This window comes from Somniosus microcephalus, chromosome 32 (genome assembly GCF_052327205.1).
Source record: "Somniosus microcephalus isolate GS21.2 chromosome 32, FLI_Smic_1.0, whole genome shotgun sequence".
NCBI classification, from domain to species: domain Eukaryota; kingdom Metazoa; phylum Chordata; class Chondrichthyes; order Squaliformes; family Somniosidae; genus Somniosus; species Somniosus microcephalus.
Window position 1 is genome coordinate 16,372,454 of NC_141018.1, and position 27,690 is coordinate 16,400,143.

A 27,690-nucleotide genomic window follows, 5' to 3' on the forward strand; every position below is an offset into this window, starting at 1 on the left:
TGGCAGGGAAGAGACACAGGTCTATCTCGTCAATCTTAGCCGCAAGGGCGGTGAGCCCATAATCTGTCTCTCCCCATTACATTCTCCTTTCTGTGAACCCCTCCGACATTCCCCTTTGCTTGAAAGTCCACTACAGTGATGAGATGACGGCTCTCCTGGAACGGATTGATTTCTGCTCTGCACCTCCCCACAGCGATGCAGCTGAGGTTAGGAGCTCAGCGATGTGAGATTGTAACTGTGCATCCCACTGTGCTGTGGTACACCATGTTGGGTCTCCACATGCAATAAAGTGACACTGTGCCACAAGCACACTGAAATACCATCTCAAAGCCTGCTAAAAACATTCAAAGTACCTGCATACAATTTCTGCACCAACCTTTCTTGAATCAAACACTGGATTTCTAAGAATGGGACAAGGGGTGTCATGAATCTTATCCATGGTGTGGAGATGCCGGTGTTGGACTGGGGTGGACAAATGTAAGAAATCACACAACACCAGGTTATAGTCCAACAGCTTTATTTGAAATCACAAGCTTTCGGAGCGCTGCTCCTTCGTCACCTGACGAAGGAGCAGCGCTCCGAAAGCTTGTGGTTTCAAATAAAGCTGTTGGACTATAACCTGGTGTTGTGTGATTTCTTACATGAATCTTATCATGACTCATGAAGTAACACTGGGCGACCAGCTGGTGGCGCCGTCCAAGGAGTATAAATACTCGGGCGTGGGCCCAGCTTGCTCAGGATGTTTCTGTAACCAGGAACTAGTGATGTAACTAGAATCTCATGGTTGTGAAACAGTTGATTAAAGCCTTGTTTTATACTCAAACCAAGTGCTCAGTAGTCCTTTCACATCAAGGGGTACAGTAGCATAGTGGTTATATTAATGAGCTAGTAATCCAGAGGCCTGGACTGATAATCCAGAGAACACGAGATCAAATCCCATCATAAAAAATAGGCATCAGTAAAAGTGACCATGGAACTATTGGATTGTCATAACAACCCATCTGGTTCATTAATGTCCTTTAGGGAAGGAAACCTGCCATCCTTACCTGGCCCTGCCTATACGTCACTCCAGTCCCACACCAACGTGGTTGACTCTTAGAACATCCCCACAAAGTCACTTGGATCAAACTGCTACAGCAGCTCAAAGAAGAATACCCACCGCCACCTCCTCACAGCATCTAGGGATGGGCAATAAATGGCAGCTTTGCCAGTGAGGCCCATATCCCCAGAATGTATAAGGAAAAAAAAGCATCTAAATGGATGCTTAGCTTCAGAATCTACCCATGGTTCTCATTCGACTTTTATCAACCATAAAGACACTCATTCACGAAATGGCTCTTATTGTCCACAGTCCTCCATTCACTTAAGCATCATCAAAAAATAACTGCTAGCTGTACTAGTGGTTTGCTCTTGTTTCAGTAAGTAGCGATGTTAGGATCGATTATTGGTTGGATTTTTATAGTCTGTTGGTGACTCACCCAGATACTCGACTGCGACAAATGAACGTATGCCTTTACCTGGATAATTCTGCATCATCATTGGCGTCACCCCTCGAAATCCTGGGTGGGGAGATTCATAAGGCTTTCCATAAGGGTAGCCATGGACATATGGCATATAAGATGGGTGCTGAACCATCGAGGAGGACACAGGAATGTGAAGTCCTGATCTGGGATCTTTCCCAACAGATCGGCACTCTTCCAGTGTGGTTGAACGGGACTCCAAGCACATGCTGTCTTTACTTTCCTCTTTCACTGCTATCTCTTTGCTTCTGATTCGAGACGAGCTTTCTTCTTTAAATTTCCGGTCTCGCTCGGCTTCTTTCCACCTTTCCTCTTCTGCTTTTTGCTGCTCAGAGTACTTGTTAGGATAGACATACGACCACAGCCTGCTTTCAGATTCCTGCAAAATAAAATCCTGAGTGACTCATTTCTGTGCAACCAACACCAAAAATTGCACAAATACTTGGACCCTGCCAGACAGGATCCAGGACCAAGTCAAACCATGTAAAGCAAACAAGTATGAAATTCCAGGGGCTTCTTAAGATATATCGCCATTTAGAGCAAGCATTGGAGAGATGAGAATTTGTTCCAGCTTCCCCTAAAAGTCAAAATGCAACTTCATAAAGTCCCAGACTATAATGGAGAGCTTTAGCATCAGTACATTGAGCTGCCAAGTCTGTAGCTAAGCACCAATCATTTTGAGCCGGTACGCCCAGTGAGATCAAGTGTACTGACCCAGAAGGGCAGATGTGAGCCCATGAGGGGCGGATCCAGACTATGACCGGACCCCCGAAGGGCAAGGTTTTAAAAAAATGTATGGATTGATCCCTTATACGAGAGGCGGGGGGAATGCAGGGGGTCTCGGGAGAGATGGCGTTCCTGCGAGCTCCCTCCACCTCTCCATAGGAGCCGGGCACCAGTTTCTGATGGCAGGCAGCGGACAGCAGCCCGATCTGTGGCCGCAGTGGCACGGGGGCCCGTCGGACCACTTGTAAACGAGGTGCCTCCCATGAACTCCGGCAGGGACACTGCCAGAGGGCATCGGCAAGCACGATTTCGGCCTAATGGCTGGGATCTCGGCCCGTGCATTTCCAAGGCCAGAATACCATGCTTCCCCCCCTCCTGACTGATAACTGACGCAGCAGATTGGGAGTTGCGGAGAAACTTACAATTCAAATGAATCCGTGTAGGGGAGGAGGAGCTGTGTGGGAAATAAAATCAGGTTCAAAAGAGGAATATGATGTCTCTGTGGAATTGCAGAAAAACTGTGGTCAGCTCACATTTTCACTTTGAAAGCAGCACTTTGGGAAAAGAATGAAACCACCCTGCTCTGTGGGATAACCACATCACAGGGTAAACGGTAGAAATCGCTGTACAGGCAGATATATTTTAGCTTGTGATGGAGAATGGCTGGTCTCATCTGTTACTGTGTATTGTCCACAACTAAACAGAGCCTAAATAATATGGAAGCACTGCAATATATTGTCAAATAGTCAGCATCATCTGTTCCACAGCTGCTTCGTATTCAGTGAATATAGTTGGAAGACGACACACTGCCCTCCCAGATGGCGCACAGTTCCTGAGATGCATCCTCAGGAGGCCGACTCAGGCGAGCACTGACAATTTCAACGGGGATTTTCTTGTGCGCGCAGGAGTAACTGCGTTATCCCCAAGACCCAAGGCAAGTGGTTTGGAAGGAATCCATTCCAGATCCCTGCATGAAATCAAACCACCTTCATGTGTTAGACATAATGGGAGAGGAAGGGGACTCGCTGCGTAACATGCGAGTCAGGGTGAAAGGCAGTTACGTGGGGTTGTTTCAGATTATCTAAATTCTGAGTACAGCTCGACTGTTATTTCTACTCCCAGGGTCTGTGCAGGGGCTTGTAATGTTCGTGATATTGGTCAATACGGTGTCGAGTGAAACCCGATTCTTAACACTTCTGTCAGAAGCTGCCTGTTAGCAAAAAAAAATTTTTATTTTATTTTTTAATTTTTTTAAAAGTGTTCATTTCCAAACCTGGTTTCTGCGGAATGGCTGTTCGCTTTCCTCGCTGCATGTCTCTCCTCCTCTTTAACCCACCCCCTTCCCTGACACCATTCCCACTGAGGGGGCAGAGAGATGGCCTGTTCCCAGGCCTCTACGTTGCTCTAATCAGAATACTAGGTGAAAATGATGTGGGTTGATGCTTCTTCACTCTCTCTCGGGGAGATACTGGACCTCCCCCTTCTGCTTGTTGTAGCTCCTCCTCCCTAGGCATCAGCCGGCACCAGAGCACTTCAATTTTATCAGTGCCTCTACAATCTGGCAGCCAAAACCATACAGCAGCCGGTCGGCACCGCTAGTTTCTTTCCTCCATCTCACCAGTTTGTTACCCCTCTGCTCTTGAAGGGGTGAACTGCTGGCTACAATACAGTTCCACGGCAACTGGTCACCTTACAGTTCCGGGCCCAACTGGACACTGGGTTTATAATGTGACCCCTTTAACTGTGAGCTATTCGGCCATGGGGCCAAACCACAGCCAGGCCTGCCCTCACCCGATGGCCCGCTTCGCCAGCAGGTATAGATCAGGAGCGGAGACCCCGGCTGCTTTCCTTGTCCCGACTTAGGAATGCTAATTCTAACTGTAGCACCCTCCTGCCCGTTCCAGCTGAAGTCAGCACAGGCTGGGGGTCAAGCCTGCGACCGACCTGCAGCCTTTGAGGTAGCGCCCACTGTAACATTTAAGGAGGAACTCAACTTTGTTAAACAGAGGGGAAAGAACAGTGTTCAAATGACAATTTTATTACCTAAACCAAGAGAGAATTGTATTCATTTTAAATCACCCATACACATCGATCATTTTTTTAAAACTAACGTATACATTTAAAAGCACGATTTTCAATGATAAACATCAAGTCTAACATCACTACCTTGTGGTGCCTCAGACAACATTATCGGAAAGACACACAGTTGATGTGTGAGGATGTTTTTTGACGAAAGATTAAATTTGCAGCAGAACCACTGCACAATTATTGGAATTAAATATGCAATGGATTACTAAATATAACACTGCTCTATTTATTACGTGAGTCACACACTATCCCAGGTGTAACACAGTGGATTACCGGGAATAACACTGCTCTATATAGTACACATTAATCTTTCACTATCCCAAGTGTTAAATCCCAATGAAGAAAGGTCATCGAGCTGAAACGTTAACTCTTGTTTCTCTCTCCACAGATGTTGCCTGACCTGCTGAGTATTCCCAGCATTTTCTGTTTCTATTTCAGATTTCCAGCATCCACAGTATTTTGCTTCTGTGTTAAATCCCAAATTTGATTCCACTGCAGCAGAACAGGACAGGCTTTGGAAGATGTAGAAGAGGGTTGTGTGTGTGGGTGGGATCTATTGAAATGCATGACGTTGTAATTAAGTCAAATTTGCGTTTTAAGCGAACACAACTAACTTGAATTTCCAGTACTGATGTAGAGAGTTGCCGTCTCCACATTCTCCATAAAAGGAATTTCTCAACGTGGCTTCAGTTAAGATAAAGACACTCAACAGGGTGCCAGAAAATGCAAAACTAATTTAGCAAATTCCTCCTCTCTAATGGAGCAAATTCTGTCTTCCACTGCTCCCTAGTTAGTACGGTATATGCCACATACTTAGATAAACAGGTGTAAAGATTATTTGGCTTGTGTATTCTCCCTACCTTGAGTACTTCCAGGTGTCCGGTTATCAGCTCTCTGGCGGGTTGTCATTTTACTGTCTGATTCAATTTAGCGGCCTCCAACTGTGCCATTTTAGATACATATAATGCTGATTTAATTGGAGGCGGATTGTCAGTTACTGGCTCTAAATGGAGCATTGATGCTTCTTTTGTGCAAACATTTCTACACCGCATTGAAGACATGAATAAAGTGAAAATTCAATTCATTATATAGAATCCCCAATGCTCCAAGAAACCAAACACTGAGACACACATAGCTCTAAGTGCGTGTTGAAAAGAGTGCTTCTCACCACACAGAGGATTATATGTAACTAATACAGAATATGTTGCAGGATTTCCCGAGTGGGCTACTGAGAGCGGCCTCTCACCTCTCTCCAGGAATGAATTAGCTGGCATCTTGAAAATCCCCTTAGTGATGAAGAATTAAAGTCACTGCCGTGTCTCGGCACAAGGTGTAATGAACTGCAGTACTGAGTAAATGAGCTAGGATCAGGTTCTATCTCTGGAGTTTGCTATAAATACAAAAAAAGATAGATTACACACCACAGGTGTAGCAGCCAGGAGTCTGCAAACCAAGATCTTCCTTACACAGTATGGGTATTCGCTAGGCTTCAATAACTTGTGGAGAAGTTTTTACATTGAGGATATTTCCCTTTAAGAGCACTCTAGCATCACATTTTCCCCTGTCTGTGCTAGAGATAGGGCTTCCTACATGGTGAACCTCAATTTACTTTTCACAGACCTGCTCAGATGGTGAGGAAAGGGAGGTTGAAACACAACCTCACTAAAATATGCGCATGCATTTAGTGTGTCAAGAGAGCGTTAGACACGGCATCTGCTTATAGTGAGCAAGCTAGAGTGCCAGCAAATTGAGAAAAGACACTGAAGCAAGACCCCCCCCACAAGACAGACTTGTGGGGAAAAAGCAACTAAGGCACCAGCTAATTGTGACCTGTCAGCAAGTCAGTTTGAGGAGAACAGTACCACCAGGAGTCTAAAGTCTGATTGCTGCTTTTTCTAACCTTCTCCACCCCACCCCCACCCCCAAACTCCTGCCATCAAATTAGGAAAAAATCAATTCAATTTAGAGGGATTTGAAGAATTAAAATCATTGCCGTTTCTCAGCACAAGACGTAATGAACTACATCCGAGCGTGGCTCAGTGGGAAGCACTCTCACCTCTGTCAGAAGGCTGTGGGTTCAAGTCCCACTCCAAAGACTTGAGCCCATAATCCAGGCTGACACTTCAGTGCAGTGCTGAGGGAGCGCTGTGCTGTAGGGAGTGCCGTCTTTCGGATGAGATTTTAAATCAAGGCCCTGTCTGCTCTCTCGGGTGGACGTAAAAGATCCCTGGTTCATTATTTTGAAGAAGAGCGGGGAAGTTGTCCCTCGGTGTCCTGGCCAATATTTATCCCTCAACCAACATTACTAAAACAGATTACCTGGTCATTATCACATTGCTGTTTATGGGAGCTTGCTGTGCGCAAATTGGCTGCTGTGTTTCCTACATTAAAAGAAGTGACTGCACTTCTGTACTTCATTAGCTGTAAAGCGCTTTGGGACATCCTGAGGTCATGAAAGGTGCTATATAAATGCAATGTTTTCCTTTCTTCAAAAGGGTGAGGAAGTTAGAAATTCTATACTAAAGCCAATCTCACACAGACTCTCAACAATTACATGCAGGATTACCTCTATTTATGCGTGTATCCTACAGACTAAGGCAGAGATTGGGCAGCAACAGCAAACTGGGAACAAAATGAAACTCCAAATCAGAACTGAATCTCCGCTCCAATAGATTGCCAAGAAAATTGGTAAGTGGAGAATTTTACCGTAAAAATTAAATTATTACACCATCCAGGAATATAGGACCAGGAGTAGGCCGTTCAGCCCCTCCAACCTGCTCCACCATTTTTCTTTTATTCATTCATGGGATGTGGGTGTCACTGGCAAGGCCAGGATTTATTGCCCATCTCTAATTGTCCGTGAGCTTCCTTACAACTGAGTGTCTCGCTGGGCCATTTCAGAGGGCAGTGAAAAGTCAGCCACATTGCTGTGGGTCTGGAGTCACATATAGACCAGGCCGAGTACGGACAGCAGATTTCCTTCCCTAAAGTACATTCGCGAACCAGATGGGTTTTTACGACAATCCGGTAGTTTCATTACTGATACAGGTAGACTACCCTTTATCCGAACGTCCGAAAACCGAAACCCTCTAAAAACCGAAGGTTTTTTCAGTCGGCGTAAGTCGTGCGCACGACATGACCAGAGTGGCGCACGATCCCCTGCGGACCCCGACCCCCACGCGGACCCCCGCCGACTTACGCTGAGCAGAGGGTCAGCGTAAGTCGTGCGCACGACCCCCCGCGGACCCCCGCCGACTTACACTGAGCAGACCTGTTGGTGGAAATGCGGAACTTCATTGCATTCCAGGCTAGCAGCGACGGACAAGCCACGACTGCGGACCCCCGCCGACGCCGACCCCCCCGCCGACCCCGACCCCCGCCGACCCACCTTCCGAAATCCGAAATTTTCCGAAAACCGAAACACGGCTGGTCCCGAGGTTTTCGGATAAAGGATAGTCTACCTATACTAGCTTTTTATTCCAGGTTTATTTAATTAACTGAATTTAAATTCCCCAGCTTAGGATTTGAACTCCTGTCTCTGGACCATTCGTCCAGGCCTCTGGACCATTCGTCCAGGCCTCTGGATTACTGGTCCAGTAACGTAACCACTATGCTACCGTACCCGGATCTGCACCTCAACTCCATTTACCTGCCGTAGCTCCATATCCCGTGATATCCTTACCTAACAAAAAAATACCTGCTTCATTTCGTTTATCTAAGTATTATCTATTATGAGGTTTCAAAGGGCAATATGGCCCTGCTAAACAGTAGGTCTTCATTTGAGACTAAATCCAAGCAAACAGTACCTGATAAATGAGCGTAGATTATTCCACATTCTTATAGAATCATTGAAATTACACCATAGAAAGTGGCATTGCAGCCCGTTGTGCAGGTCCTATCTACGCTAATCCCATTTCCCATCCCTTTCCCCACATCCTTTCCAAATTCCTATCCAGTTCCTGTTTCAAGAACCATTTGTGGTAAAGCATTCCATAACCTACTGATCCCTCCATGTGAAAATATGTAGCAGATATCCATTTTGGAGATCGGTTTAAAACCGTAGTGGCTACTCACTTAGAGGAATGGTTTGACACTTTTCCTGGAGGATTACACCCGTGGGTTTGGAGCAGCTATGGGACATTCCATCAGCCATTTTACCATGTTTAAACACCCAATGGCTTTGGGTCTCACCTACATAGGAGCCACTGTCCTTCCGGATACTCCTGGTGCCATCTATGTGAGGGCACTGTACCCTCTTTATAGCCACTCACTGGGACCTGGGTGCTTTTCAGAATGAAGGGCTGCATGAAAAAGGAATCACAGCGTCTTGCGTCAGAGGGAATTCAAATTCTGTTTGTGGAAGGAACTTTGAGTGAGATCTCAAGTCCAGTCCATTGTTAACTCGATGAGGTAAAGTCAGCCTTTACCATCCAAGGGGGCAGTGATCCAGGTCGGAGTCTTCAGTTGACAGGAAGACATGGGATAAAATGACAGATGGTTGCATGGAGGTCAAGGGTCAGATGCCATGGAGGAGTGATGAACCTGATCACCTGCTGGTCTTCCAGATTTGCTTCTGTAACATGATTTTAAGACAGAAATATCCACCCTGAAAACTCCAGGTTTCAGCCAATTCTCCCAAGAGTACTGGAAGACCTGGGGTAAATAAATGGCAATGGACAGCGCTCTCTTGTTTAAAAAAATATATATTTATCCCTGCCTCGCCCAAAGAAACAAACTCACGTTGGGGTTGCAGATGCGAGTCATTTCCAAGTTGCCATTCTTCATGTGCAAGCTTTAGCAGAGATCAGCAGGCTATTCAACTGTGGGGATATCACAGCTGAACTGATCCCCTCTGCACTTTCAAGCTAGAGTTATGGATGGCAATCAGGAGTTGGAAACTTTCTCCTCTCTAGCGCAGGAACACTGGGACCAATTATAGTATCTTTACTGCCACCTGATTGACATCAGCTAAATCCTCACAGACAGCGGGTCAAACCAGTGACCTTCCTGCTTTTTTAGCTCTATTTTATAGCGGGCAGAGGGGAACTTGAAGCTCCTCTCCTCTGTCAACAAAGTCAGGGGGTGAATCGGCTCCATTTTGTGTTATACAGCATCAGAATGGTGAGCTGACTAGATACCATGAGTGCCTGAAGCATAGCCCCCGGTGGGCCTAGGTCCACTGGTGGACAAGGAAAACGTCTCTCCTGCTCAACAGTGAAGCCATCGCTGCAGAGAGGAAGGACCTCCTCGTCTTGGGCAAACTTAACTTTTTGCAAAAGATTAAAAAAAACTCTCAGACCAAGGTTTGAGATCACCTGTGAGCGATCAGAATTATCCCGCCAATCTATTCTGATCATCTGAAGAACCAAGAGATCTGAGGAAAGGGCGAAAAATGCAAATCCACCCCTCTAGGAAATGGCAACGTCCATTCAGAGTTCCGGCTCTGTTCCTGTTTTATGTGACGAAGCTTTAGTTATTGTCTACCATGGAAGATAAACAGACCTTTCTCTCAAGGGGCTTTACCAACATTCCTGAGTACATCAGCCAGAATATTCTCCTTTCATCTAGATACTTACCTAAGAAGAGCCCCTTGGAGCTGCACCAGTGACAGATCTGAATTCTGCCATTGTTCAGGAAAGGTGATCGAACCTCAACTGTATTTCCTAATTAACTTGATAACCATTGTAGTTATACAGAACAGGACAGCTCATCTGTCACAGGGAATTAACATTCACACCAGAGCTCTTAGCTGCAGCCTGTCGCATGTCGCAGTCTGTCCCTTTGGTCCAACCCAATCCTAAATAAAGATTTCAGCCAATCAGCAATCATTATTGAGAGAGTAGGCAGCAGCGTTATAATCCAGTGCCTACCAAGGCACTGTTTCTGTGCTTCCTCTCTCCAAGCATGGCAGACAAAAATACAGTCATTGGCTTCACTAAAGCAGAAGCGAATCCTCGCCAAAGCAAATGAAAATGGAAAGACTTTTATATGGGACAACTTGCCATAATATACAGACAAGGCAGCCCTGATACTGTGGCTTCAGCCATCTGTGCCTCACTTTATCGGTTGTGAGAAGAATTGTGGCCATCCACAATTGGCAAAGTCTTCTTGTAACCTCAGGCAGATGCAAAACTAGGACTTGGAACAGGTACAGTCTGAAAAACCACTAATATATCACTTAATAAAGATACAATATTGTCTGAGGTTTTTTCCCCCTACAAAATGGAAAGACCACAAACTCAAAGCTGTTCCACATTATACACTAAGACAAAATATACACTAAGATAGGGCAATATATGAGTCAACTGTGGAATGACAGTGCTCCTAGCAGATTAAGGTCAGGTTAGAAAGTTAGGATAAAAACGTCCCTGTGTTCTGAAGAATAGTCCCCACCCCGCTTTCCCAATTTTCTGCCTCCCTCTTCAGGTTGCAGGTCGACGATGCCAGTCAACCTTCCTGCGACCATCTCAGCTCAGCAGTCGTTTTTCAGACATGAGCCTAGACCATGATCCAGTGGAGCATCACAACATTGCCCAGCAGCCGACGTCCACATTACTCATTAACTTTAGTCTGGGGTCACTGGCTGAAGATCAGGAGCGAGAACCCTGGCTGATTTCTTTCCCCCTTCCTATATCACGCCTCCGCCACATTTGAGATCAGTTAGTTAAGCAATTAGTCTGAGCTGTATTTCTAAGCACCACGTCACTGAGAATTGGTCGAACAGAAGAATTTTTTTTTGAAGATTAGAGTTCTGTCATTGCAGCATTGTAGGTACTGATTTATGGAACGGAAGTGGTGACAATGGGTTTTAATTCTAGAGAGGGATATTAAAAATAGCTAGATTATATTAAAAACTGTGCACCTCCTGTCCACGTCTTGTCACGATTTCTGGCCACATTTTAACATTGAAAATGCCGACGTATTCAGTTATAATGGGAACTCCCCATGTAAACAGGCCCTGGTGTTGCAGAAGGGGGCCAACAGGTGAATTGTAGCTCGTGACGCACAATGAACATTGCCACCAGAGATCGTTTCTTCACAGTAACTCGAGTTAAAATTTCATGCAAGCTCTAACTCGAGAGTCAATATGGATGAACATATGAGACCACCCCCTGTGTATTTCAACCCTGATTCCTAATGAGAGATTTGACAGCGTCAGCCAAAGTGGTAGCATAATGGCACCATCATTAATAAGGGAGCAGACAGATCCCTTGGCACCTAGGCTTATGTAACCATCCGGTGGCATATACTTCCCCTTGGAAACTCAGGGGGGGGAATTGCAGCTGCGCGCACTCAAAACACCTGCAGATGTTAAGCTGATGCCTAAAGTAATGTCAGATTTATTTGAGACATATTTGCTTTGTATCGGTTTTCAATGTTGTAAAACGGCTGAATGAAAACGTGGAGCTCTCGGTGAAAAATAGCATATTTTATGGGCACTGCCCATGCCTCAACATTGGAGTTATCGTATCCAGCTGCACTTTGTGCAGTTACTTTTGAGTGCATTCTCTAATGGGCAGTCTTCAATAATGTTATGTATGGACAATGGGAATTTCTCCCTCCTTTGCCTCCCCCCCCAATGTAGCCAGTGACTCGGGCGTTCTGCACAGTGAGCGTTGGTATCAGAACCAAGCTCAATGCTGTCCTTGTCTGCCAACTCGGACTGATCGTGACTCTGTCTAGCTCAAGGACAGTGAGCTTAATTATTAGACCCTCAATCAGTGCCCAGAGGAGATCACCTGACTCGACAAAGGCCAAAGGCAGTGTGTGGAATCTTGATGGTCTCGATGACTCTAGACTTGATTTACCAATCTGGAGTTATTCTAATGGAAACTTTATTTTTAAATGCGTTGTTCAAAGCAACTGAATTTTCCAAGTCCAATTTGAAACTCTACCACTCAGCGTCATGGCTGCCACAGTCACACACATGATAGAATCATGGAATAGTACAGCACAGAAGGAGGCCATTCAGCCCATCGAGTCTGCGCCAGCTCTTTCCAGCATCTGAAGATGTACAGAACATAACCTGAGAGGAACCCAATTTTTTCAAATAAACCTATCAAAACGCAAATTTTATTTTCAGATCACACGCCTGCTGACTTCAAAAGAGAAGGAACTGGGATGGCAAAAAGATGGGCTAAAAATAGAAGCCAATTACTCTGCATCATCATGGTGATATAAAACAATCACCAGACCAAAACTACTAGCATCATATGGCTTTTCTCCCCCTTCCCAACTCCAACACTCAAACCTTAAACAGAACAATTGAATTTTAAGTTCATCAGTGTCAAAGCTCAGTTAGCAATACCCTAGTCAAAAGGTTGTGGATTCAAGCCTCACTCCACGACTTAAGAGCACTGCTGAGGGAGTAGTTGAGGTGAATAGTATAGATGCATTTAAGGGGAGGCTAGATAAGCATGAGGGAGAAGGAATAGAGGGTTATGCTGATAGATTTAGATAAGGAAAGACGAGAGGAGGCTCATGGAGCATAAACGCGGCATGGACTGGTTGAGCCGAATGGCCTGTTTCTGTGCTGCGTATCCTATGCAATGCTGCACTGTCGGAGGTGCCGTCTTTCGATCAAGACATTAAGCCGGGGCCTCGTCTGCATGTTCAGGAGGACATTAAAAAACCCACCGCACTTTTCTAAAAGAGCAGGGAAGTTCTCTCTGTGACCTGGCCAGTCAAAACCAACAAGAACAGATTAATCCAGTAATTTATCCCGTACATTGCATGTGGGATCTTGCTGTGTGCAAATTGGTTATCAGGTTTGCCTACAAAACAACAGTGACTGTATTTCAAAAAATAATTCACTGGCTAGGAAGCCCTTTGGGACCTCCTGAGGATGTGAAAGGCACTTTATAAATTCTTTCCTTCTGGGTCAGTTCAGTTTGTTTATTAATAATGTACTGTACAGGAAACTCTTTTTTATCCAGCACCGACAGGACCGGCGTGGTGCCAGTTTATCAAAAAGTCCGGATTACAGAGCGGTATAGTTAAAAGGTACGAGAGCTCCGTACACAGCAACAAATCCAGGCTTCCCTGTTGCTTAGCAACAGGTGCAGGAACCCCGGCCACAGACCAAGCGTTCCTGTTGCTTAGCAACAAGTGCAGGAACCCCGATTACACAACCACAGAGCCAGGAACGGCCATGAATATGAAATAAAACTTAGCTGAACCCTACTCCTGAATTTTGCCGGTTAACAGAGATTTCCAGTTATTTAGGTGCCAGTAAATTGAGAGTTTCCTGTATACAGCACTCATCACTAATGCCTGGCAAAGCATGGTGATACCACTGTACTGTAATCAGGTTAGGTCAACATACAGCTGAATTAATAGTCTTGGTTAAAAGATGCATCTTGTTAGTGCAGAACAACCTGTAAGCCCTTCAGGTATCCGAGTTTGGTTCTTACCTGTCTGTACCATAGCGCTGGATCAATTCCAGAGTGTTTGCTCGCCTCCAGACCGGGCTTTGTTTCACACAACTCCCTCCCAAGGTGGCTCCCCTCAGTCAATTTCATCTTTAGTCCCTCCGCTTGCTGGGATTGCAGCTTGGAGGCATCGTCTGCTTTTGCCATTATGGCATATTTCATGGAGTCCGTGGAGTCCTTGGGCTTGTTAGGCACCGGTTTTGCGAGGTCCGTCAAGCTGGGGGCTTTTGACAGCGTGGCTGAGGCAGGAGACTTCTGCTTCCACTCCTCCCGGTCTCGGTCTTTAATGCCGTGCTCCTGCTTCTTGTCAGCGTCGCTGGCGGCGTGTTTCCCGCGGTTCTGCTCTTGCCTCTGCTTGTGTTGTTCCTCGCACATCTTCTCATATTGCTGCCTGTACGCGGGGTTTGTACTCATCATGTGACTGTGGTACCCCTGATCACTGTACCCATACTGGGGCATATACGCATACTGACCGTAATAGAGAGGTTGCATGTACATCTGTGACCTTTGCTGGATCACCGAAGGATGGTGGCCTGCACTGCCCATTTCCATCTTTTTATCGTCTGTACTTTCAACTTTGACCCGCACCTCCACACCCTCCTCATCTATCTCCTTCTTGATTTTGACCGAATGACCAACTGCCCCCGATGCGCTACCGGTACCGCCAGGGCTCGAGTGGGCGTAGTTCGGAGAGTAGTAGGCATCATAACCCTGATAGTAAGGAGAGTGAGTTTCCTTATTTAAAGGTGGCTGAGTTCTTGAAGAGGAGGATGAGGAGGAGGAAGAAGAAGAAAATAACGCTTTCTTGGCACTTTCCTTAGCCATTTGGTCCAGAGATGATGTTTTGACTTTAGTGCCATCTCCCTTCCCCTCTCCATCTTCTCCTGCATCAGAGATATCAGAATATGCTGGACTATTAGTCTTGACCGAGGAGCTGTCGGCCCCGTTCTGTGTCACCACATGCAAGGGTGTTATCGGCGTGACCAAGCCGGTGCCTTCTAACCTGCTGGCTGTGCCTATGGACGGGCTCGGCGCATTGTCGGTGAAGCTGTAGATTTTGTCCGCTTCAGCTTTGATACTTGCCAAGCGACTCTCGTGCGACTCAGAAGAACCATTTAAGAGGCCCTCACCTTTGGGCATGGAATCAGCAGCGGAATCCCGGAAAGGGCTTTTGCCATCCTCGGGCTTTCCTCCTTTCCCCAGTGGCTTGGGACTCGCTGCCTCTTTGGCATCCTTCTTCTTCTTCTCCTTTTTCTTCTTCTCCTTTAAGGGTGTGAGGGCTGGGTTCACTGTAGACGGCTCCCCCATGACAGTAGGCTTGGGTTGAATGGCTTTGAGTGGGGGGCTCTTGGATATTGCTTGGACAATGGTGGTAGCCAGACCAGGAGCAGGCCCTGGGCCAGATGCAGTAAAAGCGGCAGTGGGGAAACTATATATCTGTGCTGGTATGGCAGGGACGATTGGCCTGGCTGATTTTGTTTTGAGAGGAAGCTTCTCTGATTTCAAACTACTCGATTTCTTGGCTTTATCCTTTTCCAAGGCCGATTTCTTTTCACTCGAGTCATCTCCATCGTTGCCTGTATCGTCACTTGGGCTGGCGACTGGGGGTCCTTCTTCTGAACAGTCAACATTATACATCCCACCAGACTCCGCGTCGGCCTCTGAAGGGGCTTTCTTTTTACTGGAGCCCTTCCCGGCACCGAGCTTTGCAGCAGTGGAAGGGCTATGGGCTTCCATGTTGCCCTCCCTCCTCCCTTTTGGCGTGACCGAACGTGCTGGGGACATGGAGCCCTTTGACTGACAGAACGTGTGCGAGCTGGAAGAGCCATTGCAGCTACTAGAGTCCTGACTCAGCGATGGATGTTGGGTGCAGTCCTCACCATCGGAGTTCTTCTCCTCGCTGTCAATGTCTCCCTCGAGCTTACCATCGCTGTCTGTGTGTGCGTGGGCCTGGTGGTACCGAAGGCCGTTAATGTGCTTGTATTTCTTGCTGCAGTTGGGGTGGGGGCAGTCAATGAGGACAGGCGATGGACAGTTATGTTCAGGCATAGAAGGCTCCAGTTTCACCCCCGTGACTGGAGTCGGGGTTGCTGCTCCCCGAGAGTTTGAACGCATCCGTTTCCCCCCTTTTGAGTCCTCAGAACTCGAGGTTAAATCCAAGTCTGGGGCGGGTTTGTTTTTCCGTTTGTTTCCCGCTGAAGGGCTTGCCTTGACGTCTTCCACTGTGTTTGTTGGGGTGCGTCTGTCGGAAGAGTTCTGGCTGCCCCGACGGCCCTTGCTGCTCGTGCATGCCCGAGTCTTGTTAACAACCTTGCTGTCTGGAACCACACTGGCCTCGATCACTGGAGTGTTTGTGGTGGGGCGCACGCGTTTCCCCCTCCCTCGATTGTTGCCTCTCATCTCAAGGTCACTCGTCGGCGATTCACAAAACCTGGAAAATGTAAATCAAAGAAGTCAACTAGTTGAACTGGACAAGACAGGCTACTGTAGGGATTCTCATTAAAAGGACGTGTGGATCTGAATTTAATGGGTAATTAAGTACCTAGCAAAGGGCAGCGTTACCTATGAAACCCAATCTGTCCACAAGAAAATGAAGATATTACAGGTTCATCAACAGATTCCAAGATATTAGGTACATGAAGAATAGAGTGGAAGGGATTGTACTGAGCTATGGATGTGGATAAACTGCGGATTGCAGTTCCCACTGGTAACTTACCAATTTCAGCTATAGCCTCCTATAGAAGAAATAAGGGATGACCCACATGTTTTCCCACAGAGTAGAGGGGAAAAGTAAAAACAACTATTAGAGAAGGAATCATTCCAGGTTTTTTGATACTTTCTAATGGCCTATTGTAGAGTGGGGCTTGTGCCAGGTTGGGGCATTGAGGAATGAAGTGAGAAATAGATGCATTTAAATTCTTAAAAATCTTCCTTTTTCCTTGACGGTGATATTTTCTCCCATGCCCCAACTGTGGCCAGGTGACCCTTTTCCAGATCTTCTAATGTGGTTCTGACCACGAGGAAGTGTGCAGGAGCAGCCCACGGGGGCGTTCTCCTGCTGATCCCTCTTCCGTCGCTGCGGGGAAGCATCTGGCTTCTGCTCGGCACTTCCCCACAGCGAAGCAGGCGAGATCAGAAGCACTCGAAATAAAGCAGCACGGCTGCCAAGTCATGTCCCATCACTCGAGTGCTGTGTATTGGTGTTATGTTCTCGTCCCAACTCAAAGCTCTTCAATGTTAAGATATTTTCTAAGTTAACAGTCTCACAATAGGTGAAACTAATTAATACACAAGTTTGAAACGGGATTAAAGATTAAAATTAGGTATTGAAAGGAAGAATATTAACATTCACTGTTCCTAAACTCAATCAGAGCAGCCTGGGAAAGGGTAACTCCAAGCTCAAAGGTTATGTTTGGGCCAACTATTTATTGACCTAGACAGTCTACTCCTCTTAATTCAAACAACTTACATTTATATAGCGCCTTTAATGTAGTAAAATGTCCCAAGGTGCCTCACAGGAGCGTTATCAAAAACAAAATTTGACACCGAGCCACATAAGGAGATATTAGGGCAGGTGAACAAAAGCTGGGTCAAAGAGGTAGGTTTTAAGGAGAGTCTTGAAGGAGGGAAGAGAAGTAGAGGCGGAGAGGTTTAGGGAGGGAGTCCAGAGCTTGGGGCCCAGGCAGCAGAAGGCACGGCCGCCAATGGTGGAGCGATTAAAATCGGGGATGTTCAAGGGGCCAGAATTGGCGGAGCGCAGGGATCTCGGGGGATTGTAGGGCTGGAGGAGATTAGAGCTAGGGAGGGGCGAGGCCATGAAGGAATTTGAAAAGTTTCTTATTTCAAGTATCTGATAATTCAAAAAAATGTTGGCACTAAATTTTGACTTATGATATTTATGTTGCTTAGTTCAAATTACTGGGTAATTCAAAAAAAATTATGCACAGAAACCAATTTTGAATTATCAGGAGTCGAGTGGAATAATTGTGAAAATATTGAGCTATTGGGTGGCCACAAGAACACAGAGAAACCTGCAAATGAGCAGAGCTGCCAGTACAAAATGTAACAATAAAATGCACACACACACCCCAACACACTACACCCCAACACAGTACACACACCCCAACACGCCACACACACCCCAACACGCCACACACACCCCAACACGCCACACACCCCAACACGCCACACACACCCCAACACGCCACACACCCCAACACGCCACACACACCCCAACACGCCACACACCCCAACACGCCACACACACCCCAACACGCCACACACACCCCAACACGCCACACACACCCCAACACGCCACACACACCCCAACACGCCACACACACCCCAACATGCCACACACACCCCAACACGCCACACACACCCCAACACGCCACACACACCCCAACACGCCACACACACCCCAACACGCCACACACACCCCAACACGCCACACACACCCCAACACGCCACACACACCCCAACACGCCACACACACCCCAACACGCCACACACACCCCAACACGCCACACACACCACACACCCCCCAACACACCACACACACCCCAACACACCCCAACACACACCACACACAGTGATCAACCTGCAGAATGAACTTCAGGATAACGGAGGCAAAACGGTGGCATTTAAAAGAACAGTTGGATGGTATGCCGAGGAGACTGTAGGTTCCTCCTGGGTGGCAAAGCCGAAGTAGCTTTCCTCATCCACATCTATCCTGTGATTTAGCCCAGGTGTGTAAAGGTACAGGGAAACATGACTGGCCCCTGCTGTGTACAGCCAGTGCACTGGAGTCCAATGCGCCAGTGCATTTACCATTCAGATATCCCTCCACCACAGATCTCCTTTAAAGCCACAACGTTATTCCTTTGCTCACCTTGGTGGTGCCCAGTCATGGCGTGTGCAGTCCAAGAGAGTTCCAACATACGTCTTGTTTCGCCAAGTCACATTAACCACCAGGACACCTGGCAGAGAGGGGGCAGGGGGGAGGGGGAGAAACACAGAGAATGAAATATTCAGAAACTCTTACCATACAACCTTTGGTTTCATTAAAAACCTACCCCAAGCTGTCTGCTGCCCTGTGTCCTTATACAGGTCACGACTAGAGAATTTACTAGCAGGATATGGCCACAAATCCTGGCTTCCTGCTGGACATGCGGCAGGTGCTCTGGGTTTATTTTATTAAGATGAACCAGGGAGTTGAACGATTTCAGCCCACGGCGTGGAATTCTTCAAGAGATACACTTGTATTCAAATTGTTCTTTTACAAAACAGAACAAGGGGAGTGTCCTGTCTGAGAGAGATCTGGTAAACCTGCCTCCTCCCTCCAAGCTAACAGAGGAAAGCAACACACTAAAGCTTAACCTTCATTAAATATTCAAGCTCCCAATGCAGGTACAGGTCTGCATGGGTCAGAGAATGTGCTGCAGTGTTACCTCCACCACCGGCGCACCGTGGCTGCAGTGTGCACCATCTACAAGGTGCACTGCAGCAACTCGCCAAGGCTCCTTCGGCAGCACCTCCCAAACCCGCGACCTCCACCACTGAGAGGAGCAAGGGCAGCAGGCGCAAGGGAACACCACCACCTGCAAGTCTCACATATCTGAACTTGGAAATATATCGCCATTCCTTCATCGTCGCTGGGTCAAAATCCTGGAACTCCCTCCCTAACAGCACTGTGGGAGCACCTTCACCACACGGACTGCAGCGGTTCAAGAAGGAGGCTCACCACCACCTTCTCAAGGGCAATTAGGGATGGGTAATAAATGCTGGCCTTGCCAGCGACGCCCACATCCTACGAACGAAGAAAGAAAAATACTCCCATTTCAGGCCTGTTGAAAGTTTAAGTGTCTTAGGACGTTTTGCTACGTTAAAAGCGCTATATACATGCAAGTTGTTGTTGTTGAGCCTGGCTCTACTCCTCCACCCTCCTGGACACCCACGTCTAAGTGCTGCTCCTTTCTACTGCATTTGAAGGCGTATCTATTTCAGCCTCGACAGGTCCTGTGCTGTCGTGGTCGACGCCCGTGCCCGCACCCAGCGCGGCCCGTGCCCAACACCCAGCGCGGCCCGTGCCCAACACCCAGCGCGGCCCGTGCCCAACACCCAGCGCGGCCCGTGCCCAACACCCAGCGCGGCCCGTGCCCAACACCCAGCGCGGCCCGTGCCCAACACCCAGCGCGGCCCGTGCCCAACACCCAGCGCGGCCCGTGCCCAACACCCAGCGCGGCCCGTGCCCAACACCCAGCGCGGCCCGTGCCCAACACCCAGCGCGGCCCGTGCCCAACACCCAGCGCGGCCCGTGCCCAACACCCAGCGCGGCCCGTGCCCAACACCCAGCGCGGCCCGTGCTGATCCCTGCGTTCATGCTCACTTTAGCAGAGAAATAGCTGGTGCAAAAAAAGGGGATGAATTTGGGGCAGAGAGTCCTGCAACTTGTCACGGCCAGTGGAAGCTGGTTACACAGGTCATTTGCCGATTTGCCAAGCACAGACAACACCCCGAGGGAAAAGTTGGACTCGCTGCCAGTCTGGGTAAGCAATCGAAGCATCGCACTGACCCAAGTACAATGCTGCCACTGTTCCGCGGAGCCTCTTTGTGAAACTCTTTATTTCTTCACAAGAGGCCATGTCAAGTCTCTGTTTCGAAATGAAAAATACACGGAATTCGAGCCCCATTGTAACCTAACCGAACAGGGTCAGCTGGCATGACATTAAAGAGAACAGAAATGGTGCTAGCCCTCAAAAGGGCACAGTCATATCCAATTTATTCCAAGCAAGCACTTGAAACTTGGCAGCTGCCCAACTAATCAAGCAATGTCCAGAATCTCTCTGAGTGTTCGTGTTGTTATTGCAATAATCTCGCCTGACTCCTGCAGAACAGGATACAGGTAAACTAATCAAACACACCGTGTACTCTGCAGTGCCAGGAATATGCCAGGCCATCCCATAGCTCAATGCAACTCAACAGGTTGTACTCTGGGGCTCATAGAATCTTACAGCACAGGAGGAGGCCATTCGGCCCAAAGTCTGTGCGTCAAGCCCTCCCTCGAACCCCACCCAAAAACAGAAATCTCAGCGCATGGGCTGCTCGGGCCCTTTACAAACACCACGTAAATCACAACATCAGGTGACAGTTTTTCCACTCGTTTCCCAGTATGTTATATAACACACGATGCAGATATTGAAGATTCCCCGATTTCACACAGTTTTCTGATAGTTCCGATAGTCGTGTCTGACTAACTTCATTGAATTTTTTGAGGAGGTAACAAGGAGGGTCGATGAGGGTAGTGCGTTTGATGCAGTGTATATGGATTTTAGCAAGGCTTTTGTTAAGGTCCCGCATGGTAGTCTGGTCACGAAAGTAAAAGCCCATGGGATCCAAGGCAAAGTGGCAAGTTGGATCCAAAATTGGTTCAGAGGCAGGAAACAAAGGGTAATGGTCGAAGGGTGTTTTGTGACTGGAAGGCTGTTTCCAGTGGGGTTCCGCAGGGCTCAGTACTGGGTCCTTTGCTTTTTGTGGTATATATCAATGATTTGGACTTGAATGTAGGAAGTCTGATTAAGAAGTTTGCAGATGATACAAAAATTGGCCGTGTGGTTGATAATGAAGAAGAAAGCTGCAGACTGCAAGAAGATATCAATGGACTGGTCAGGTGGGCAGAACAGTGGTAAATGGAATTCAATCCGGAGAAGTGTGAGGTAGTGCATTTGGGGAGGGCTAACAAGGCAAGGGAATACACTGTAAATGGTAGGACACTGAGAAGTGCAGAGGATCAGAGGGACCTTGGAGTGCGTGTCCACAGATCCCTGAAGGTAGCAGGACAGGTAGATAAAGTGGTTAAGAAGGCATACGGGATACTTGCCTTTATTAACCGAGGCACAGACTTTAAGAGCAGGGAGGTTATGCTTAAACTGTATAAAACAGTTAGGCCGCAACTAGAATACTGCGACCAGTTTTGGGTGACCACATTACAGGAAGGATGTGATTGCACAAGAGCGGGTGAAGAGATTTACGAGGATGTTGCCTGGGTTGGGGAATTTTAGCTATGAGGAAAGATCAGATAGGATGGGGTTGTTTTCTTTGGAACAGAGGAGGCTGAGGGGGAACTAACTGAGGTGTATAAAATTATGAGTGGATAGGGGGGACCTATTTCCCTTAGCAGAGGGGTCAGTAACCAGGGGGAAAAGATTTAAAGTAATTGGTAGGAGGTTTAGAGGGGATTTGAGGAGAAATGTTTTCACCCAGAGGGTGGTGGGGGTCTGGAACTCACTGCCGGAAAGGGTGGGAGAGGCAGAAACCCTCATCACATTTAAAAAGTACTTGGATATGCACTTGGAAGTCCCGAAACCTACAAGGCTACGGACCAAGTGCTAGAAAGTGGGATTAGGCTGGAGATATCTCTATCGGCCGGCACGGACAAGATGGGCCGAATGGCCTCCTTCTGTGCTGTAAATTTCTATGACTCTGGAGCCTGATCCCTGCGGTGAATGGGATTAGCAAGGGTGGGGGGGGTTCCTCTATGTTAATGGGTAACGGACTCGCAGTAAGTTCTGGCTTAATCAGCGGACATTTTACACTACAATTATAATCACCAAACCAGGTCAGATCGAGTACATCTCGCAAAAGACATTGCAGACCTGAAGGAAGCCAACAGGAAATGCCAATGTCTCAGCCAGCAGCCACAATACTTGAACTGGCCTGTAGGGGGCAGACGATACCTGGCAACAGTCGTGCTATTAGCGTGATCACTCCAGCCTGCTCCTTCACACACACACGACACATCTCTTCCACCTCCCTGCCAACATACACACACAATCCAACAGGCCCCATTTGAGGCTCCCCTCCCCCAGCCAGTGTCTCTTCCCCTCCCCAAGCACGTACTCTCACCCGGTGTTCCCTCTGCGCTGAATGCTCGCAGTTCTCGGAGAGATTCCTGCCATTTATACAAAAAAAAATGCCTAAATTGGGCAACGAAAGAGGAATTGCTGCTGAATCACCGGGGCTTGGGCTCTTGACACCTTCTGTCCAGTTCCAAACTGGTTGCCTCATGTTTGCAGAATCTCAAACCTCGTCACTAATTGCCACTCAAATGGCTGACTGGCTAATTGTGAGACACCAGACGAGATCAAATGGTCACCATGGCATTTATATCAATACCAAGGTTTCCGTCCTTGCCTTGGTAGATTTTATTCACACAGAAAATACAGGCGGACCTGTAACATACAGAAAAAGCCTATGTCCTGGGAGCACTTCAGTACTTTGTGGAATAGAGGGTCTGCGACATTGAATTGTTTTTGTAGCTATTTGCCCACCAAGAGCCTGCAGAAACAGGCCACTGGTAACCAGGGCTAGGACTCGATCACAATTGCCGTCACCCCAGGGTCTGATCCAAGTCTCTCCACGGCCTCGCCCTTCCCGATCTCTGTAACCTCCTCCAGCCCCAAAACCCTCCGAGATATCTGCTTTCCTCCAACTCTGGCCTCTTGCACATCCCTCACTCCAACCGTGGCAGGTGTGCCTTCAGCTGTCTAGGCCCCAGGCTTCCCTTCCTAAACCTGCATCTCCAACACTCCCACCTCCTTAAAACTTAACTCTGACCATGCTTTTAGTCACCTGTCCTAATATCTCCTTCATTGGCTCAGTCTCAATATTTGTCTAATTAAGCTTTCCTAAGTTAAAGGCACTATATAAATGGAAGCTTTTGTTATCTCGTATGGGGCTGAAAGGGGAGGCAATATTGGCAAGAAATAGAAATAAATCCTAATTCTTCATTCTCTGCTCCCTTAAATGACCCAACTTAATCCATTTAATCCGCAGCAGCTTGCAGCCATCACCCAATAGATGGGATGAAATGAATCTGCAGACAACCTTCACACTCGCCTACTCTGCCGCCAGCACTGGAGGAAGTAATCCTCTGTGATCCACGGCCCAGAGTGACGGTCAGTCACAGCCGGGATTTCAAGCTGTTCTCTTGGCTCTGGCAATTTTCTTTCTGACATCTGCACTTCTGAATAGACTTAATTAATTGGTGCCATTTATGGCCGATTACATCATTTAGATTGGCTGCTGATCTGGAATGGATCCAGATGAATAAACCCAGGGAAAGCAGGTCTCTCACAACCACCGAATCCACCCCAGCAGACAGTTACCGTGTCCCTCAGAGGACCCGACACTCTCGCACTTCCCTCCAGCGCACAACAGAGCACAAATCGATCTTTAATCAGTTAGCACTTGGCAACAAAAAACACATCTATCGCTGATGGGAATAAAGGCAAACATAAGAATACAACATGGCAAAACAATACCTGGTTCGCTTGTTATGACAGCGATAAAAATAGACTGAAGTTAGAGCAAAGAAGGCTATGGGGAGATTTAACAGAGATGTTCAAAATTGAGAGGTTTTGATCGGGTGGATAGTGAGAAACTGCTTCCACTGACAGGGAAGGTCGGTAACCTGAGGACACAGATTTAAGATCATTGGCAAAAAACACAGCGGGGAGATGGGGAGTTTTTTTATTTTTTTTATAAACGTCAGCGAATTGTTATGATCTGGAATGCTGTGCCTGAAAGAGTGGAAGCAGATTTGATAATAACTTCCAAAAGGGAATTGGATATATACTTGATAAGGAAAGATGTGCAGGGCTATGGGGAAAGAGCGGGGGAGTGGGACTAATTAGATAGCTCTTTCAAAGAGCCGGCACAGGCACGATGGGTCAAAAGGCCTTCCCTTCTGTGCTGCATTATTCTATGAATCTCCAGTCATCATCGGGTTCTCCTCCTTTCACATCTCCTACTGGATTTTAAAAGGATCATTTCATTAAGAACATTGGATAACCCACAAGCTACACGTCCGTCGACTGCACTTCGGGGGGTGGGTGCTGGTAAAGGGTGTGTGACAGCAGCAAACCACAGCCTCAACCACAGGCACGCAGGCGACAGCACTGTGCTGCTGAAAGGGCTTGGAGTGCGTGACCAACCAACTGGCTCCCCAGCCTTTACTACCCGGCAAATGGCGCAGGGTCTCAGAGTCAGAAAGACTGAGTTGCAGCAAAGGCCTGTGACCGAGTGCACCAACTGTGGCGGGTGCAGTGAAGTTAGCAGGCTGGGGAGCATTCCGAGATCACACGGCCACGCCCAATGGCGTGGGCATATCGATTTCTGCTCATCAGTAATCAAAGTGACATCAATTATACAAGAAGCAGAGTGGCCCTGCTTAACCTTGCACTGGCTTCACTGGAAAAACGGATTTAAAAGTGCGGGCCCAAATCGCCCCACCGTGCAAGATATGCGTAACACTGTACACGGCATGATGGGTATGTGGTGAATTATGGGGCGCCCTGGATACAGATTTTTACGTGAGAGGACTTTCTCCCTGAACTCCATCAATATCACTCAAGCTGGCCCGACGACCTGTACGAGCACCCCCCACCCCGGGCCTTTCTTTAAAGAGCCCGCTCCACACCCACAAACAGGCTAAGAGGGCGGCACGATGGCCTCGCACACTGCCAACCCGGCTGCCTCACACACTTTGCAGTCACCGCTGCCATTCAGCACTCGCCTCGCTTCATTTAACTCGACAGCACAGGTCGCAGATGTTCCAAGAACCGTGCGTCAGTGTGCTGCTGACAGAGAATTTAGCACATAAACAGGTCACGGCAGAGCAAAAACACATGCCTGTGTTTATGCTCCACGCGAGCCTCCTCCCACTCGATTTACTTCATCGCACCTTATCAACATATCCTTCTATTCCTTTCCCTTTTATGAACTTGGCTATATTGAAATCCATCTGCCATTTACACACCAATTCTGCAAGTTTGTTAACGCTGGCTTGTATTTTGTCGTGGTCCTCCTCTTCAGTATTAATATCCCCCAATTTGGTGTCATCCGCAAATCTGAAACTGTACTTCTGATTCCAGAGTGCAAATTGTTTATGTAAATAGTGAACAACAGTGGTCCCAGTACCGATTCTCGTGGAACGCCACTTCCCACCTTCCGCCAGTCTGAGCAGTGACCTTTAACCCTCTACTCTCTGTCGACACTTGCATCAGTGTTGTGCGTTTGAGCGAGTGAGTAAAAGAGACACACACACACCCCCACTCTGTAATCCAATCCACACTGAGGTAATGTGTGTCTAATCGGAATGGAATGCTGGCGAGCAATCTGCACAACAAATTCACTTTTCATTAGGAATGAGAAGTATCAGGGTTTCCTGAAACCCGACCTCCTCCCAGCATTTGCACAGACGGGCTTGGCTGGCTGCCAGAGGTCACACTGGAGTAGTTTACCAGCAGTTGAGTGATTGAACAGAACCAGCACTTAAAAGGCAGATTACTTCCCTTCCCTCCCCTGCAGATAGGCCTCTGCTTCCCCACCCGTGCACTCTCCCACAGACTAGTGCCTCTCCACACAATGGCCTGGAATTTCCCAGAACTGTTCGGCGGAACTATGGGATAAAAGCGAATTTGCGGCGTTTTATCACGGGGCAAATTCGCAAGTAAACTGATTCACGCCAAAATATCAGTGGGCGCGGGTTTCCTCAATTGTCTGGGTTTCCAAGATAGGTCCACCAAAACTCTGCCGCTCATTTACATAGCCCTGCCCCCGTGCAAAATACCTGCGCACGCATTTCCGCCAGTAATGCATGTCGCAGATTTTAGGCCCAGCCCGTCCCAAAGTCACCCGATGTCAGCGTAACAGTTTCCCGGAGTTTGAGAGCAATTTTCTTTGTGATTCTTTTAGAATTATTCTTACTGACACTCAATGTTCCCCCCCTACTGCGCAGTCCCTTTAAATTTGTTGCGCGGCCGCACGGGACGTCCTGATCGATGCGCGGCGGGGGAGCGCTGCCGACACCTGCACTGTACCGAACAAAAGTGCTGTCGGTCTCAACGGACCCAAAATTTGTTGGACCCTCCCCATCCCACATTCAGAAGGACCAAGCACCTGGAATGGCCATCCCAAACATATCGCTGTTCTGCATAACAACAGAAGAGGAATTGGAGCAGCAGAGGCAAGAGGCACAGAGTGAGGCTGTCTGCGCCATGGCAGCATAGAAACATAGGAGCAGGAGTCGGCCATTCAGCCCTTCGAGCCTGCTCCGCCATTCAATGAGATCATGGCTGATCCTCTATCTCAATACCATATTCCCGCTCTCTCCCCATACCCCTTGACGCCTTTTGAGTCTAGAAATTTATCTATCTCCTTCTTAAATATATTCAGTGGCTTGGCCTCCACAGCCTTCTGTGGTACAGAATTCCACAGGTTCACCACCCTCTGAGTGAAGAAATTTCTCCTCATCTCAGTCCTAAATGTCCTACCTCGTATCCTGAGACTGTGACCCCTCGTTCTAGACCCCCCAGCCAGGGGGAACATCCTCCCTGCATCCAGTCTATCTAGCCCTGTCAGAATTTTATACGTTTCAATGAGATCCCCTCTCATTCTTCTAAACTCTAGTGAATACTCTAAACACTAGTGAATTTTTGTCCAGGGCGACTACATCTGCGGTAAGTGTCTGCGGCTCGAGGAACTTCGGCTCAGAGTTGAGGAGCTGGAGTACGAGGTGCAGACATTGCGAGACATCAGGGAGGGAGAAAGTTACCTGGACCTTTTGGTCCAGGAGCCAGCCACATCCCTTAGACAGCAACCTACTCGCTATTAACGCGATTGCGGGTGCTGCACTTGCACTCATTTTACACCTGTTCTTGGTGTTCTGGCAAAGGCAAATGAGCACCGCTGGAAATTTCGGCGCTAGTTCGCGTCAGCAAGATCGGCTTAGAAACTGGCGTAAATTTCGGCGCAAGTGCGATCCAGGAAATTCCCTTCTCTGTATGTTCCTGTTGAAATATGCTGTTTCAAACGACCCCTCCGGACATGCCACTTTGCAATATCCTCCATATTCAATGATACAA

At 47.7% G+C, this 27,690-nt stretch overlaps 1 protein-coding gene across 9 annotated transcripts in view; it reads right to left on the minus strand.

Moving 5' to 3' along the window:
• Positions 1-27,690, minus strand: part of LOC147097295 (zinc finger protein 609-like) — a 192,062-nt gene that overhangs the window by 15,368 nt on the left and 149,004 nt on the right. For 6 of the 9 annotated variants that reach the window (XM_085972139.1, XM_085972138.1, XM_085972136.1 and 3 more), the window contains 4 exons: positions 18,657-18,744; positions 13,748-16,196; positions 5,581-5,724; positions 1,518-1,899 (listed from right to left, as the gene is read on the minus strand). In XM_085972139.1, coding sequence (XP_085828265.1) covers positions 1,518-1,899; positions 5,581-5,724; positions 13,748-16,196; positions 18,657-18,744 — 3,063 coding nt within the window. The remainder of the gene's footprint in view (positions 1-1,517; positions 1,900-5,580; positions 5,725-13,747; positions 16,197-18,656; positions 18,745-27,690) is intronic. The other 3 variants (XM_085972143.1, XM_085972140.1, XM_085972145.1) reach the window with 1 other exon arrangement.